General features: G+C 34.4%; 1 protein-coding gene across 3 annotated transcripts in view; it reads right to left on the bottom strand.

Annotated features, from left to right (window-relative positions):
• Positions 1-1777: 1777 nt before the first annotated feature.
• MPP7 (MAGUK p55 scaffold protein 7) overlaps positions 1778-18642 on the bottom strand; it is an 80959-nt gene continuing 64094 nt past the window's right edge. For all 3 annotated transcript variants that reach the window (XM_087712585.1, XM_087712586.1, XM_014075867.2), the window contains 6 exons: positions 16140-16310; positions 8166-8246; positions 7500-7593; positions 6726-6834; positions 6103-6246; positions 1778-4882 (listed from right to left, as the gene is read on the bottom strand). In XM_087712585.1, coding sequence (XP_087568711.1) covers positions 4703-4882; positions 6103-6246; positions 6726-6834; positions 7500-7593; positions 8166-8246; positions 16140-16310 — 779 coding nt within the window. In that variant the 3' untranslated portion in view covers positions 1778-4702. The remainder of the gene's footprint in view (positions 4883-6102; positions 6247-6725; positions 6835-7499; positions 7594-8165; positions 8247-16139; positions 16311-18642) is intronic.

Raw genomic sequence — 18642 nt, 5'->3', positions numbered from 1 at the left:
GTAAAATGAGGACCCGGATTGTTGGGGGCAATATGCTGACTCTGTAAACCGCTTAGAGAGGGCTGAAAGCCCTATGAAGCGGTATATAAGTCTAACTGCTATTGCTATTGCTAAATGCATTTCTAAGTCTTAAACCTTCCATCCTTCCATTCCTACACTCCTTTCACATGACTGCACATTTAACTCAGCATCCCCTTTTTTACTGTTCCACTTCAGTGGTACAAAAAAACAACTTAAAATTGTATGATTCCTTTAGATGAGCTCTATGCAAAATTAAGCACGTTGATATTTTGCCTATTTCTAATGCAACTCCTCAAAGGTTTATATTTCATTGTTTTTGGCCAATGCAATATATAATACAAGGCCCTATTAAAAGAAAAAAAGATAAAACATTTGCATTAAAGACTGCCCAAATTTCATTTTGAGTTTGGAGTAGAAATATTTTGCCTGGGTTCTGTCAAATTCCATCGGTTTTAATAACATAAGAAAATGCAGTGTCTTTGGAAATATGAATGTTTCCCAAGCTTTGTTAAACGTTTTACTTGTGAATAATATGTATCCTTGCCAGGCCAACTCAACTTGATTTGAAGTCAAGACCAAAAATATGAAGCATGCAAATAGGTTAATGGGTACCACTTTGGTTGGAAGGTAACAGCCTTCCGTGTCCTTTGGCAAATTGGCCACATGATCACAGAAATTGTCTTCAGACAACACTGGCTCCCTTGACCAAAAATCAGAGATGAGCACCATGCCATTGAGTCGGACACAATAGGGAGAAGGTGTGTTTGTGTGTAGGAGAGTTATAGCAAATGTACAAAAATTAAAAAGTGCCCAAAATTAAGTGATTTCTAAAAATACTGGTGTATAGAAAATTCAAATTTCAAAACACCACCAAGAATCCATTAACAACCATACCATATGGGACAGAATTTGGCCACACATCTAGCAGCAAAATACAATAATTCTCATCTGATCTCTTGCAATGGTTGATTAACAAAGGACATTGTTAAATCAATCTGCCATTAAGTGACAATCTGCCATAAAGGACATGAACTTTAAATGGGAACTGGAGTAATATATACATTGCCAAAAGTATTCGCTCACCCATCCACACAATCAGACTCAGTTGTGAGCGAATACTTTTGGCAATATAGTGTATGTGTGACCTGAATTTCCAAGCTTGTTAACAATAAAGGTAATCTCAAATTGGGGGCATTACTGTACCTATTCAAAGAAAATAGGTCGAAAGCCATTATACCTGGTTGATGTAAACGCATATTTTATTGTAGCGCAGCACATAAAAATGCTATACTCCAACTAAGCAAGAAGCCTTTGCAGGTGACCCCTTTTTACAGAACACAACCAAAACCAATTAGTATTCCTAGGAACTGCAGAAAAAAAGCACGTATTCATAGTTGGAATTCGGCACAGATTGTTCCTAACTGGATTCTTAATTTTGGACCCATCTTCAAATATGAATTATAGGAATGTAATACATTATTTAGAAAATTAGTCTCAACTTTTAATTATAAAATCACAGATTGAAGTTTATAATGAGTGTAGCATTGACTCTTGTGGGTGTCAATTAATACATTTCTTTTCCTTCCCAGAAAACTATGGATGAAATTTAGGTATTTATTCTTTAATCTTTTATAATTATTTTATTAGGGGAGTAGCTAATAGAAATTTGATTTTACTTTTATTGTTGTATTAAGTGGAACCATTTAAAAACCAGGAAAATAAGATTTTGTGTTTTAAGAACCAAAATTTTCTTGAGTAAACTTGTATCAATAATTTATTGTTTTCTGGTGAAAGAGTTGTATGTCAGGCACATTATCAGTTTAAATGAAATCGATGACAACTTCAAGTATTGCTCTGAATCCAGCAGTATAAAACTTGTTTTACAATGACAAAACAGCAAAAATACAATACAGGTATTTGTATTTAGTATTTAGTATATAAAAAAACAATGATCAAGAACCATGCAATACAATTTGCTGAGTCTTGTAAAATAGTCAATTTCATAGTTAGCAAAACTGACTTTATTGTCTCCGTCATTTATTCAAACCTCTGGATGCTGTAAGTATATGATCCAAAGCATCACTGTCCAGATGTGCATGCATAGAGGATTCCAGTGCTTAAATTCTCCCTCCCAACTCTTCCTTTACGAGAAGCTCCATAGACACATGTGCTCTTGAACTAAGGCAATTACTTTATCATTAAAATAAGCATCAAAGCCACCAACAAACTTGGGCCACTCCATCCAAGCTACCAAGATGTTAATTTCCCCTACAAAATAGAGAACAAATGAATCCCTTTGTACAGATTAATAATTTTCACTATCACTAGTATGAACACAATTGTTGATATAGTTTATGTGTCTAGAATTATGTGTCTAGAGATTCATTCCCTGGGCTATGACAATATTTTATAGTAATAGGCCAAATACTTACTCTCAGTAAAAAAAAACATTTTAAGAATAGCCTTTCATGTTATATCCAAAAAGAAAAATCTATTTCTAAAGAACCACTTTGTATTATCTTATATTCAGAATGTAGACATTGGCAGGTACCAGGCACTTCAGCACTCTGGATATTGTTGTATCCACTCCTAATCAAAGACATTTAGGACCTAACAGTTAGGAGAACCATAATGATGTAATCAAGAAAATTGAAATGGAACATTTTAGCTGAAATAAGATAAGTAGTCCTCCACTTACAAATGTCCCTTTAATGACAGCCTGAAATTACAACAGCCTTGGAAAAAGTGATTTACAATGTATTTATTTTATTTATATTCCACCTTTGTTATTTTAAATAATTGAAGGCAGCAAATGTATGTACTACTTCTTCCTCTTCCTATTTTCCCAAAAACCACTCTGTGAGGTGAGTTGGTGTGTGAGAGAGCAATTGACCAAAAGTCATTCAGTTTGCTTTGTCTTCAAAGTTGCAACTGTCACAACCGTCAGAGTTATGTGATTCAAATTTGGCCCCTTGGCCACGGCTTGCCTTTACAACAGCTGCAGTTTTTCTGGTCACATGATTGTTTTGGGACCTTCCAATTAAGCAATATCATTGGAGAAGCCAGATTTGCCTAATGACTGCATGATTCACTTAATAATCACATGGTTTGCTTAACAATTGAGGTAACAATGGCGATATAACCATATTCAGTTATGTGACACCTTTCTTAAAAACTGCATCGCTAAGGGACCAAACTTCTGGTTCAAATTTTGGTCTTAAGTTAAGGACTACCTTTAATTCTGGTCAGTATTTTCATGCAAATGAAATGGTATTGAAAACCGTATTTAATTCACAAAGTACGAGAAAGCCTGAGACACTGAAGAGTACATTGCATATGTTCGGTGCCAAATTACAGATGTGTCAAACTACTTTATATTTCCAAGACTACATTGTAATTGTTGGCACTTCCTGTGTGTAATATAATTTGAAAATATAAATGCAACCGCCTATTTATACTACTTTGGCAAAGGCCTGGTGTGTTTTCTCTACCTAAACAAAAATATTTACATGGAATGTTGAACTGTCAAGTCAGTGTTCAAATCACAAAGACTCATGGATTTGTTTAATAAATTGCATCAAGAAATATTTAAAAAATCTATTTAGATCTTTTGTCATAAATATGTATATATATCTATACATTCCTAAATTCCTTTGTATATGACGCTAATCCTTTATATGTTAGCATAAAATAAGTGAGCCTCCTTTTTGCCTGCTAAGGTTATGATGCATAATCATCACATGCTCTTGGTAAGACAGATTCACTGACACATAACATGTATTTCTCCTCATCCAGTAAATCATTTGGTGTCAACAGAAAATTTTAAAGTTTCTTTCTTCATTGGGCAGAGTACAGATTTAAGTATTAATTACCCATGACATGTGTAAAATGGGAATGATTTACAGGTTTTTCACACTGAAACGGAGTTGCTTAGTTCTTCTCAAAGGCAGTTTTAGAAAGATATATATTTAAATTAATAAAGTATTTACATAAATATATGTATACAACCAACTCAATTACAAAGGTTCCTCCACCACATTATTTTATTCTTATATAAGAATTATTCAAACAATTTCAAGTTTGATTTAAATGAAAATCCCATTGTCTTAAATCCAACAAGACAATATACAAATACTTAGGATGTAAAAGATGACATATTTCTTATTGAAAAGAAAGTTCAATAGTTAATTTTTCCTCCAAAGTAACTTAAATTTACCCCAATGTCAAGATGAATATAAAGGAGCAATTTGCATTTTACATTGTAGATCAGTACTAAACGGACACTTATATTCTTAAAAAATAAATGCTCCAGTTATAATATATTCTCAAGTGCTAACCAAAATCACATATAGTACTAACAGAGATCTTGAATCTTAAGATCTTCTCTTAAATCTTAGCTTAAAGGAAATGTCATGGAGAGTGCAAATTATTTATGAAAGATGGTATTATAGTAGTTGAGGATGCTTTTTAAAAAAACACAAGAAAACAATTTAAAAAACAATTAAATAAAAATAAGGCTTTACTTTGTTCTGCTGCCTAGAAAACTGTATTATCAACAAATTAAAAATAAGATCAACCGTCTCCTGCAATGTTCATCTAACATGTCATAACTAGAAAAAGACTCCAGCAACAATATATCCTCTTAGACCCAGCTAACTACCATGAAGATGTTTGTGCAGCATTATGAATGCACCCAACTGACTGGGACCCAAAATGTTTCTCTCTCCAGTTTGTCAAAAATTGTTTTCAATTCATTGTATGCTGTGGTAAGATCATCATTCACTACAACTTTGTCAAAAAGATGGGCGTATTGACTTTCCATGATCTGGGCAGATTTAATCATTTCTTGAAAATCTTCTTCCTAAATAAAGAGAAGCGATTAGTCAAATATAAAAACAAATCAATTTACAATACTATTAGATTTACAGAAAATTATAATTTATATCTTGTAATTTACACAGGTAGTTCTTGACTTATGACCACAATTAAGCCCAAAATTTCTGTTGCTTAGTGAGACATTTGTTAAGTGAATTCCGCCCCATTTTACAACTTTTCTTGCCACAGTTGTTAAGTGAATCACTGTGATTGTTAAATTAATTACACGGTATTTAGATGATTCAGGTTTCCCCATTGACTTTGCTTGTCAGAAGGTCACAAAAAGGACTCTGCAATGGTCATAAATAAGAATCAGATGCGAACTGTCTGAATTTTGACCACGTGACTATGATGCTGCTGCAATGGTTGTTAAGTGTGAATGGTCGTCACTTTTTTCAGTGCCATTGTAACTTTGAACATCCACTAAATGAACTGTTGTAAGTAGAGGAATACCTGTATAAGGTAATGTCCCATACACTGCTCCTGCTGTCAATAGCCCAGTATTTAGATTTCTCTAGCCAGAAATGGCAAATCAATGGGGCCTTCACATTGTTTCTTTCAGTACTGCTATTTGATTTTAAGATGGAAATTTAACATGTAATAGTTCATTAAAAGTATAATTAATAAATGATTAATTTCAATAATTATAATAATTATTAAGTATAATAATTATCACAAAATGTTTTCTCAAATTCAGATTATTTTGAAACTTTCTTCTATTCAACTTCCAAACAATCCCCATTCTTATACATATCAGACATTAATAGATAATTATAAAATGTCTGTATTAGAAACAGAACTAGAGAAATGCATTTAAATTGTTTTTATGAATGTTGCCTTCAGATGCACATTGCCTAAAATTAGGTCTGCTGTAAAAAAAGGAATTCAGTAAGACACTATATTTATTTTTGGAATTTTGAAAAGAATCCAAAGAAACCTTCTTTTTAGATTCCTAGGTCTCCTTTTACAACTCATTCAATATATTTAAGTCACTGTTTTTAGAAAACTATATAAAATTAAGACAGAAATCTTTTTAAAAGAACATACTTAATTTGGGAGGGGGAAAATCAGTTTTACAAGTAAACATGTATTGGGCAATCAGGGCTGAAGTAGACTAAACTTATCAAGTTCTGTATTTTTAAATAACCAAATCTTAAAGGTACAAAAATTAAGATTTATTTTCATATTTCCAGGAAATTTGCTCACTTGAAAAGGCTTGGCAGCACCTTTTTCATCCTTGCTTGAAATTATTTTGGCATTTTTTCGTGTCTCTCTTAAACGCTCAATTGATGGAGGTTTTATAAATATCACAAATGGTTTGAATTCCAAAGTCCTTAGATGCTTCACTGTCTGGAGGGATGAAAATATTAAGGTGAACATGTTTATTTTAAAACATTATTTACTCTGAAACAAGACAAGTCCTCTCTAGTTTCTATGTAGCATATTCCTCTCTGATAACAGATACTGTTATTAAATATAAATTATGTAGCATTTTAATTGTTCAGCATAACATACAATGTCTTGTTCAAATGACTCTTTGCAGAATTTGCTGAAATGCTAGTCATCTTTGGTCCTGTATCTTGAATATCTTCCTTACTGAAAATGTGAATGTGAATAAGGAATGTTGTAAATTCTGAACAAGATTTTAGGTTAAACAGAGTGTATTTGAATATTCAGTTCCACACTTTCATTTTGCTAACAGTTCTAGTACAGTTGCTAGGAAGTTAATAGTTCTCTTTAACTTGTAATTTCCCCCTTGAATTGTTAATTGAGGGTGCAGAACATATCAGCTGAATGGCAGGAAAATTAAATACTTATTGTCTACTTACATGAGGCTGTACATCTAATAAACAAACTTTATTTTTTGCCAGAACAGCTCTAACTGAGTCAATGCTGGTACCATAGAAATTATTTTTATATTCCCCATATTCAATAAATCTGAAATAAAAAATAATATTTTACATTTGTTACAAATCTTATTTCCACATGCCTTTTTGAAAAAGGAAATCTGATAACACTATCTATTGACAAAGATGACATAAGGAATCAAGTGCCAAGTAACATTTTTTTTTAAAAAATCCAAATGTTTAAAACTTGAATGAAAAATCATAATTATTACAAAATATCTTATTTTAAATTCAAATTTAAAATTTAAAAACTTAAAAAAATAAAGTTTCAAAACTTGATTTCTCCAGCTTCCAAGCCTTGAACAATGCTAGAACAATTAGTATAAATCTTTACAGTATACATATGTTGGCTACAAAACAAGTATAATTAATTCTTTTCTATTTTCAAAATACCCTTTAAATACAGAGACTGAAACTTCTGATATATTCATCTTGTGTTCGTCTTTGGACAAAACTTAATTTCAAATGATGGCATGTAATCTGTATTTTGCTCAGTAAACAAGTTGCCACTGAGGTGCAATACATATGGTTTGTGCTAGAAATTGAAATTAAACTATGGTTTTGGCATCCAAGAATTCTCATCAAGTTAGCTCTGGCATTTGGCAGAACACTGAGATGAAGGAACATTCTCACATTAGCAATGCAAAATGGCACACACACAAGAAATAAGACATGAATTTCATGCTTCTCACATACTTGTTATTCTGTATATCTGTCTCGAACAAGTGCTTGGAAATAAAAGTGTATTCAACACCATCACTTTCTTGGCTTCTTCGAGGTCTTGTTGTGTCTGGTTTTATTGAAAGAGCATTAAAAACCACTTTGAAAATAAATGAAAACAAAAAGTTCTATTCTACTGGTTTTAATTACCAACAAACTGTTGAAATTCAAGTAGATGAAATTCAATTCTCAGAAACTCGTGTGAAAATTTAAATACAAGAAATCTATCCTCTCTTCTCAAATATTAATCTGGAATAGGTTTTTGTTGGTACATATCTTCTCCTTGTTGTCATGCACCTTTTATATCAAAGCAATAATCCGATTACATTTGACTATTCAGTCTGCTGTACTCTGATGTTAAATCTCCTTTCTAGTGATTTCCATAGTTGGTAGAAGACTGGCAAACCAAGAAGACACATGACAAGGACCATGTTTGATTTATCTGCCTTTATTGTTTCCACTATGCAATAGTAGAGAAATAGAGCCAATTTATTTATGTTCCTCATGAAGTGGAAGGCTCTTTAAAAAAAACTTAATTCAGATATCCTTACCATATTCGACTCCAAGCAGATTATATTTATGCTAATTAAAAGGAAGCTGAATCATACATTAGGAATTTATAAAGCAGACTTTTTCACTTACGTGGAACTGTTACACCATAATGGTGAGTGTCACTGATTAACAATTTCCGTTTTAGTTCATTCAGTCCTACACCAACAGGACCTGAAAGTTTAAAAGTGTTCCAGTTAATTGTTCTGATTATTAATATTATAACGTAGTACAGTAGCTCTGTTTAGAAATCCAAAATGTTACTTAAAAGTTTTTTATTGGAAGAACTCCAGTGTCTTCAGTATTCACTGGGCGGATAGGATTTCCAAAGTCTATGGGTTTCCCAAATTTTGGCTTTTCACTATCTCTGAAATCAATAGCCTGTCATTTATTCTGCCAAAGATACATAACCTTGAATGGTCAATTGGCTAATGTTAAAAAAGAATGCTGATGGAATATGAAGATTAAGCTGGTACTAATCTCAAAATTCATGATGTTATATCCTTCCTTTTTTCTCAGTATATTTAATATGTACCATACTTTGACTTAAAATAGCAATGTGTGATTACATCTGAAGCTGTTTCAGAAATCTTTGGTTTTCCTCAATAAAAGCTGTGTGCTATCCAGGAATGCATTTTGGGCTTAGATGAAAATGTTCAGAAAGAAATATACTTTCAAACAAGACTCCAAATTATGCAAGAGTTAATTGTAATTTAAGCAAGAGCAACACATGAAACACTTTATTGAGGAATACTAATAAGTTAAAATGCATTATAAAAGTCTAATGATGAGTATACATTTCAGCTACAGCTAGCTAAAGAGCCCTATGGATTCCAATAACTTATTCAAGGTGCTCTCAAGCACACTGACATATAAGGCACGATTAGTATTTCATGGTTTTCCCTCTCTCCAACTTTTCTTTAGCTCCCGCTATGATATGTTTCCCTTCTCTATTTGGAACAAAGTTCCACTGGTATAAAGCAGTGTTTCTCAACTTGGAAGTGGCAACTTGGAAGATGGGTAGGCTTAAATTCCCAGAATTCCCCAGCCAGCCAAAGGTATATAGGAAAAGGGGCAACTCCCACTTTTTTCTCTATTGTCACCTGCCCTATATTTGTACCTGGATTCTAGGGAGATGCTGCCCTCCTCGACGACCAAAGATTAGGCTAAAACAACAAGCCGAACATACCTCATACAATTAAACTAATCAGCCAATAATTAATGACAACGAATTCTTACTGTATTTGTGGTTTAGTATAGGGCACTTTGCTAATATCAGGAAATGCACACCCCTTAACCATAAGAAAATTAAAAAAAAACCTGATGAGATCTATTATCCTTTCAGAATGGTGTATACAATATATAAATAAAGACAAACATATATTTCTTAAATTTATCTTAACTTTTAAAGAAATTTTAAATTTTCTTCCCAAAAAGTCAAATTGCTATGGGTTTATTGTATGTGTTTCTGTGAAATGGTGCCACGTGGTTATTACTTTTCTATCTGATAGCAAACAACTAAATGAAATTGATTATCTATTTTTCAGATCATTCAGTAGTTACTGCTACATTTAAAGAATGAAATATAAATATATTCAGATAAGAAAAAAAAATCAACTATACATATGCTGCTGAAGTTCTCCACAAAAATGCATACACGTATTTTGATTTCCACATATCCAGTTTTGTTGAGAAAGTTTTAAGACAATCAGTGCATATTTGACAATTGTGTTAAGTGTTTTGCTGATCGTCAGAAATCACTCAGGCAGATAACAAGTGATTTTATTTGGGAGTTGGGAAAATATCTCATATAGAATTCAATAAACATTTAGCCTGGATCCCAATTTTTTATTATATAAGCAGAAAGATTGTTGTATCTATGGAAAAAATCCCTCTCCCTCCTGAGATAATGCCTTTCAGCGCCACTTGCTTTTTGCTTAACGATCTGGCATTTTACTTCTAAATTGATTTATTGGGATGAGCACAAGCTTATAAAAAAAATCCCTAAACCTTAATCCTGCAAACAACTAAACAATTGGAATCTGTGTGTGTGTGTGAGACTCAGCTAACAGGAAGGAAGTTTTATTTGGAACATCATGAGAAATGACCTAATGATAATAGCTGAGGCAGTTCTATTTCATTAGTGGCAATACTACTCCAGAATGGGACAATGCATTGCGGCCAACTTGCCACAGCCATCTCGCTGCAGCTAACTTGCCAAGGGACAACTTGCTGTGGCCAATTCACTGTGGGACAATTCTACACAGGACAACTCAATGCAATAAATTTTACCTGCCACTGTTTCTTTGATATTACTTTCATTTTTGTGGAACTGGACAACATATTGTGGCAGATAACTTTTATCACATTGAGTTTGTCCTGTGACAAATTGGCTGGGGTGAGTTGTCCCGTGGCAAGTTGGCTACGGTGAGTTGGCTGAAGCAAGAGGTTCTAGACCCGTACTAGCCCATATATCAGAAAATTATCTTCTTGATATAATAAAATCACCGGCCACACATGACTGAAGCCTATGTCAAGGTTACCAGCCAAAGCAACTAAGCAAGCAAGCAAAGAAAAAGCAAACAGCCTGGCATGGAATGGAATAAAAGTATTTGTGATGTTTTGACTTTGCACTATCTGCGGATGACACAAATATTTTAAATGCAAAAGAGGCTGTTTCAACTATTTTAAAGCTCTCAAACATCCCTATGTTTTCAGAGTTTCAAACCAAAAATACTTCTGAAACAGTCTATTTCATATGCAGCAACAGGGTATTTCAAATTCAAAACCATCTACATTCTACACACATCACTACTTTAAAAGCTGAATTATGTATTGGAAGAATGATAAAACAGAAAGAAGAATATACCTTTTTTCATCTCACTCCACCTCAATAGATTGAAATACACCTCTAAAAGGAAATAAAACAGAGAAGACGACATGGAGGGCCTTTCTCCACTGCTATTATTATCCTCATAGTAACGAAGAATAAGGGAGGAGATTTTGCAATCCAAAAAACCAGAAGGCTGCACTGGTGAGATTTTCAAGAACCAAGACAAAATAGCATACAGATAATCCTCAATTTACAGCCACAATTGAACCCAAAATTTCTGCTGCTAAGCAAGATAATAATTGTTAAGTGAGTTTTGCTCCATTTTACAACCTTTCTTGACACATTCGTTAAGTGAACCACCACAGTTGTTAAATTAGTAACATGGTTGTTCCAGGGATCTGGCTTCCACATTGACTTTGCTTGTCAGAAGGTCATAAAAGGAGGCTACACGACTCTGTAGCATCATTAATATGAGTGTGACCATGGGGATGTTGCGATGGTTATGTGAAAAATGATCATGTTACTTTTTTCAATGCTGTTGTAATTCCGAGCAGAATGTGGACAAAAAAGGAAGCACGTAGCTTCTACAGACCAACAGTGAAATTAGTAAGGCTACTCAGGTTTATTTTAAAAATGATAATGTTCTTATTAAGTAAAAAGGTAAAGGTTCCTCTTGCATATATGTGCTGTCCGAAGATGTCTGTGTGGTAATGTGGCCAGCATAACTAAATGCTGAAGGTGCACGGAATGCTGTTATCTTCCCACTAAAGGTGGTTCCTATTTTTCTACTTGCATTTTTACGTGCTTTCCAACTGCTAGGTTGGCAGAAGTTGGGACAAGTAATGGGAGCTCACTCCATTACGTGACACTAGGGATTCAAACTGCCGACCTTTCTGATCGAGAAGCTCAGCATCTTAGCCACTGCGTTCCTAGTTCTTACTAAAAAACCAAATAAAGTTGAAATCATGTTATAAGGTTATGCTTGGTGAGGATACTAAATTTGATTAAAAACAACTAGGTAATGTTTTTAAGCAGATTCCAATAAAAATTTAAATCCAATTTTGCCTCAACCAACTATATGAAAAAGAAATTATCTGACTTTCTGTTCCATGACAATAATATTAAATTTATTTCACACGCCATATTGGATGTTACTACTAGCTCACATAAAGTTTAAAAAAAAATCTGATAATTTGTACTATGCTTCAATTAATATTGCCAGTTTTTCCACATTTTACCTAAGACACTTTTATGATTTTGGCCAGACTTATGCCGTTTCTAATACCAAGAGAAAAAAACATCAAAATGACTGAGGATTGCAATAAATTTGCGAACTGCTTTTGTTACTGAAAAAGCACACTTTCTTCACTTGATTTATTATTTCCAAAATAAAATAAAATTTCTAGATATTTCTTAGAGTTAAGCATATGTGATTTGTTATAAAAAATCTACTTATTACCCTTTTCACCGAGTTCTGTTGATATAGGTGTAAAAGCAACTCAACCATATTATTACTTACTGTGTAGAACCCACAATTTCTTGCTCACAGTAGTAGGTGCCTGAATTTGTGCATTAGAAAATGGGAAAGCTGTTTTTAAAACTGATTTTAAGTGTCCCCTTGGAAATAAGCTTTATAAAAACAGCAGAAATACAGTTTATAATAGTCCCTGATAGAGGGTCATGTTCTTCTGGTTTGCAATTTTTAAAATGGAAAAATTCTATCAATGAAGCACTGGCCAGCAAAAATGTAACACAATGAAGAGTTGGAAATGTTGGATTTTGAATTAAATTAAGAAAATATCTTAGACAACTATGCTGTTATTAGTGTGAAAACACTAAGGGCTTCTAAAGTATACATCACATTCTAACTGATTAAATTCAAGAATCTATGTTCTGGAACACACAGCTCAGTCAATTCCAATGGCTGATTTTGAACCATTTAGTTAATGGTTTTAATTATGAGGAGAATATAGCAATAGCAAGCACAATAGGACACAGCCTCTACTTATACAGGCAACTAACAGTCCCACTATTTGTGACAGAGCAATTTGGGTAATCTTAAAATACAGTAAAGATTGACTGAGTATTTAGACCATGGGTGTCAAACTCGATTGTGTCACGTGACATACCGTGAAATTTTTACCTTTGCAGAGTTGGGGTGGACATGGCCTACGCATGACACATCTGGTCCGTGGGCCACCAGTTTGACAACCCTGATCTAGATGAACTTCAGATTCAGATATCTATATAACATAGTACAAGAATTTGGTGTGTTGTTTATTAAAAAGTACCATTCCTGAGCTTCAGAATGTATGCAAGAATAGAGAGCATTATTAGTGGCACATTAAATAAAGTCCTAGCATTTTATTCTTGAGTTGCAGAAATGATATGTACATAACATCCTGAAGCTCTAAGGAAAGAGTAACTGATGAAAGTTAAAAAAGCTACTACAAAAGTTATTCTATGCCACTTTTATTTTAGATTTTTGGAAGGATGGATTGGAATCCTATATAACGTGGCCGACTGGCCCATTTAGTGAACAATAACAAATTAAGATAGTAGAAACAATTCCATATTGCAACTTAGGTCACTAGATGTTCCTGAACCATCTTGAAATTCCAGTCTGGATTGCAATGGATTGGTGGTCAGACTATGGGCACCACTGACCGCCCTGAGCAATCACACAATGTCTTTTTGTCTTTCTCATCTAGAGAAAAGGTTACCATATTTTTCAGAGTATGAGACACACCAAGGTTTTGAAGAGGCAATTTTTTAAAAAAAGTAGGTAGGTAGATAGAGGGATAGAGAGGGAGAGAAAGAGAGAGAAATACAGTAGGTAGGTAAGGAGAGAGAGAGTAGTTAGGTAAGTAGGTAGGTAGATAAAGGGAGAGAGAGAGAGAGAAATAGAGAGAGAGGGAGAGAGAGAGAAATACAGTAGGTAGGTAGGTAGAGAGTGTAGGTAGGTAGGTAGGTAGAGGGATAGATAGAGAAATCGAAAGAGAGAGAGAGAAATACAGTTGATAGGTAGAGAGAGAGAGAGAGTAGGTAGGTTGGTAGATAGAGGGATAGAGAGAGAAAGAGAGGGCGGGAGGGAGAAATACAGTAAATAGGTAGGGGGGGAGAGAGAGTAGGTAGATATGTAAGTGGATAAAGGGGGGAGAGAAATACAGTAGGTAGGTAGGTGGGTAGGTAGGTAGGTAGGTAGGGAGAGAGAGAGAGAGAGAGAGAGAGAGAGAGAGAGAGAGAGAGAGAGAGAGAGAGAGAGAGAGAGAAGGTAGGTAGATAGATATTTCTAGGTGTACTTATCCATGTGTTGGAGAAGGAAATTACTGACAATCTGCAGCACCTAAGGCTTTGTTTCTGCTGGCACAGCACTTGGCACAGATTGATAATTCTCATCAATCAGTTAAAGAGCTTTCCTAAAGCAGTGTTTTTCAACCACTGTGCCGCAGCACACTAGTGTGCCGTGACATAGTGTAAGGTGTGCCGTGGGAAAATTACTTTATATATAGTCACTACAGGCACAGAGTTAAATTTTTTTAACATTTTCTAATGGTGGTGTGCCTCGTGATTTTTTTCATGAAAAAAAGTGTGCCTTTGCACAAAAAAGGTTGAAAAACACTGTCCTAAAGGAAAAAAAAGTTTTTGCACTCTGGAAACCTTCCAAAAACAGCCCGTTTTTCATGAAAATAGGCCCTTAAAAAAAAAAAAAGGCATGAATAGTCTTTTGGGGGCTTATAGAGTGCTGCTGGGGGCTGGCAAAAAACATTCCATTGTTTTGCTTATTTCTGCCCTCCCCAGCCCCCAGGAGCTCTCTGAAAGCCCCCATAAGGGTATGGATGGCCATTTTGGAGAAGGGGCGGGGCTTAGGGAGGCAAAAAATGCTGTATTCGATGTATAACACACACCCAGATTTTCAGCCTCTTTTTGGGGGGAAAAAGGTGTCATACTCTGAAAAATATGGTAAGTCCTGTGACAGGCCCATGTTTGAATGTGTCAGCCTTTTCCTTTTAGGAAATATTTCTAGTTTACTAGATGACATGCTTTTTTCTTTGCTTTCCCAAAGGTTTGCATCCATAGACTCTTCATACCCCTTCACACATTTTCTTCTTCAACACTATCACTTTCTCCATCGACCCATCTATTTTATATCTTGGCTAACTCATTTTTACATGACTCTAGCCAGCTTACAATAAAACAAATGGAAGTCATTAATAGATCATTGCTGTCCGATACAACAATATTCCAGGCAATGAGGGTGTCCTTTGTTTCTATGTTCTACTGGGAGGCTAGATAAATGTCTAGGAAGGGAGAACTGATGTTTCAGCATTATGGAAGCAAGTTTAATGAAGCTCTGTAGTTTTATTCTAAAACGACAATGCTGCAACTTCAACAGATTTAGGTAGAAGTGGGAAATTATTTACCCAGCAGAGTCAGAAATTGAAAGAAATTTGCCCACTGTGAAATAGGAGATGTAAGAAGAAGTGGAAAAAACATAGAAGGTTCATTTTAACTTGCTATCATTGCATCAATCACAAGATGATAATGAAAATAATGATAGGTGATGGATGACCAGTGAAGAACATGCAGGATAAAATGGCTGCATGGGAGCCGGACCAACCAAGCACATGAGAGGAGAGCATAAGCCAGGTGCTGTAACTAATTGGAGCTAGATAGAAAGAAGTGCTCTAGGCCATTTGCCTATAAAGGCTTATAGTAAGGCTTATGATGGAAAAAAGCAGTTCAAGCAGAACTTCAAAACCTGGGCAAGGGGATGTATTTGTGATGAACTGAAAGGCTGAATGATTATGTCATGTACTATTGCGTTCAGAGGAAATGGGTGCACTGGACTGGTGAAGGGGTGAACGGATATGAACAGGCTCTAGGAAGGGTGAAGATGAACTACGAAACACCCTTTTCTGTGGAAATTCTAACATTCAGATCTCTCTTAAAGCCTTAACAACAGAAGAAGCAGTTATCTTGACTTGTTAATTTACTGCATTATTTAATTATAATATTCATTTTATTTTTTAAAAAAGCAGGTAATTCATAAGATAGACGAAGGTTGAAATTTACAATATTTCCGATATCCATATACAACAGGTCTTGCTCAAGATCTGAAATTTTTCAAATTTAAAAACACAAAACAAGCATGGCAATGAAAAACAACTATAATAAAACTAAAAAGAATACAGTCCAAGTTCCATCATTTGACTTAACCTCTTAACACTTACCAACTAAGACAATAAGTCTGTATTTTTCATTTGGTTGCCTCCTATATTTTGCTACTTCTTCATAGGTAGGGACATCTGCAGTGTCGTATTGATCACTCTTCTTGCATTCATACATTGTCTTGTTTGTTTTTTTATCCTTTCTGCTTAGGCGAAAACTTCTCCTAAAACCAGCTGTGGTTACATTTTTAAAAAAAGTGAATATAAATGTTACTAGCCAATAAAGCAAACCACCTAAAACAAATGTTCCTTTAAGCAAAATATGTACTATTTATGTTATCAACATTTTCACCATTATTGCTACATATAAGTATATACAGGCTATAATACAAAATGCTTCTATTTCTCCAAATATCATATATTATTTTGCTCATGCATACTCATACATTAGACACTGAAATTAATGTTTTTTTTAAAAAAATCTAATGACTAATAATACTTTGACGATACTATAATTCATTTGGATTACTCAGTTATTTTTTCTTAAGATTCTTATTCTATAAATATGTATTTTAGATAAAAATTAGAGACATTTTTAAAAATTTGTTCAGTTTCACATATGAGGTATATTTGTCAGACACACAAACCAAGAACATACTTTGGCCCACAAATCTGCACTATTTTCTAAAAAACACCACCCCTCCCTAACTAAAAGATACTCAGAACTGAAATAAGCAACCAGAGATTTCATAGAATACTTTAACATGGATTGATAATCTATATATGCCTATTAGGCACAGAAAAATTCATATAGTTGTTATCAATCCTGTTTCAAGTGACATGCTATATATTTATAGATAGGGATTAATAATGTCATGGCCTACTTTCATTAGAAATAATCTTTTAAGTTAGAATAAGCAAGTTTTAAAAACAAAATTATAATGTATTCACTAACAGTGACATAAAGAACAATTAAGGAAATTATCATGTAATATAGTTTTGAAATTAAAAGGAGGGGGGAAATTAGAATAGTCAATGTAAATAACGTACAAAAGAATTTTTTTTGTATTTTTACCCCATTATTTTTCATATTCAAGATGTTGAACACATCTCTTTCCATCTCCTATTTCCCCTACAATAACAATTTGGCGAGATGAGTTGAGCTGAGAGAGAGTGAATGGTCCAATTTTTTACTGAAGTGTGCAACTGGAGATAACATGACCATAGGATGCTATGAATGTCATACATAACCATTGGTTGTAAAGTGACCAACTCTTGATCACATGACCATGGAGACACTGACAGTTACAAGTGTGAGGATTAGTCATAAAATTACTTTTTCAGTGCTGCTCTAACTTTGAAAGGTTGCTAAAGAGGCAAGAAATTAAGCAAAGTCTACCTGTATATTACTTTAATGGTAGGAAATCTGCAAAATATACAGACCATCTACTCCCAAACTGGGATTCACTGTTATTTCATATGATGGTAATCATATCTGATAAGGAAGCTTGTGGCATAGATATTGCTGAGCAGACAACAGCAGAAGATGGTTCATATACTGTCAACACATTGTTATCAGAAGCATAATGAACCCAAGGAAATCCTAAGTGAGATGAAATTTTGTGAAGATTGAACAGCCATAGTATTGAAGCACTAAATACCAAATGTATTTTGAATGGTGCTTCTCTGTGAGACTAGTAATAACAATGCTGAGTGGGTTGCTAGAAATCACTTTAATTTTGATGGTTTCAATATTATGAGCATGAAAGAGAGCCAAGGTGGCGCAGTGGTTAAATGCAGCACTGCAGGCTACTGCTAGGTCAGCAGGTCAGCGGTTCAAATCTCACTGGCTCAGGGTTGACTCAGCCTTCCATCCTTCCGAGGTGGGTAAAATGAGGACCCAGATTGTTGGGGGCAATATGCTGACTCTCTGTAAACCGCTTAGAGAGGCCTGAAAGGCCTATGAAGCGGTATATAAGTCTACTGCTACTGCTATTAATATTGGGGCAATGGGGCTTTGAGTAAAGTTTAGAATAAATAATTGAGAATTTGAAATTCTTTCCTAATTGACTGTTTAATAAGCTGCCTTCCCAATGAAACACAAATGCATGAAATATTGGCATGCATTCCAATGTAGTGTCCCACAAAGCTGAAATAGAAATGTATAGTGACCATCAAAGAAGAGGAAAAATTGCAGCATTTTTGAAAAATAGCTCAAAAGCAAGATGAGCACAACTAAGGGAGTTCCAAAAGAAACTTGGGAAAGGACAAAACACCGAATTACTTAACAAATCCAGAAGAAAGATGAAATGGAGCGGGGGGAAATCAGGAGTAGGCAAACTGCAAACACTTTTCAGTGTTGAATAGTGTTATGGAAAAAGCTAAAGAGGTTTTGGCAGTTGGGCTGAATTTAGGCAATAGTGAATGAAGCTCTTACATTTCCTTCCTAGCTGAAGGATGTTACAGAACCAGCTGTTGTAGAACGGATTTGCAGGCACAGATTTTCAAGGTGATACATGGGGTTTACAAAGAATATGAATAATGTAATTCTTGTAGTGGCCCGCCA

This window comes from Thamnophis sirtalis, unplaced genomic scaffold (genome assembly GCF_051295495.1).
Source record: "Thamnophis sirtalis isolate CommonGarterSnake01/CBP01778 unplaced genomic scaffold, rThaSir2_p1.2 scaffold_4, whole genome shotgun sequence".
NCBI classification, from domain to species: domain Eukaryota; kingdom Metazoa; phylum Chordata; class Lepidosauria; order Squamata; family Natricidae; genus Thamnophis; species Thamnophis sirtalis.
The sequence above is the reverse complement of the archived record's forward strand: the minus strand, read 5'-3'. Positions and strand labels throughout refer to the sequence as shown.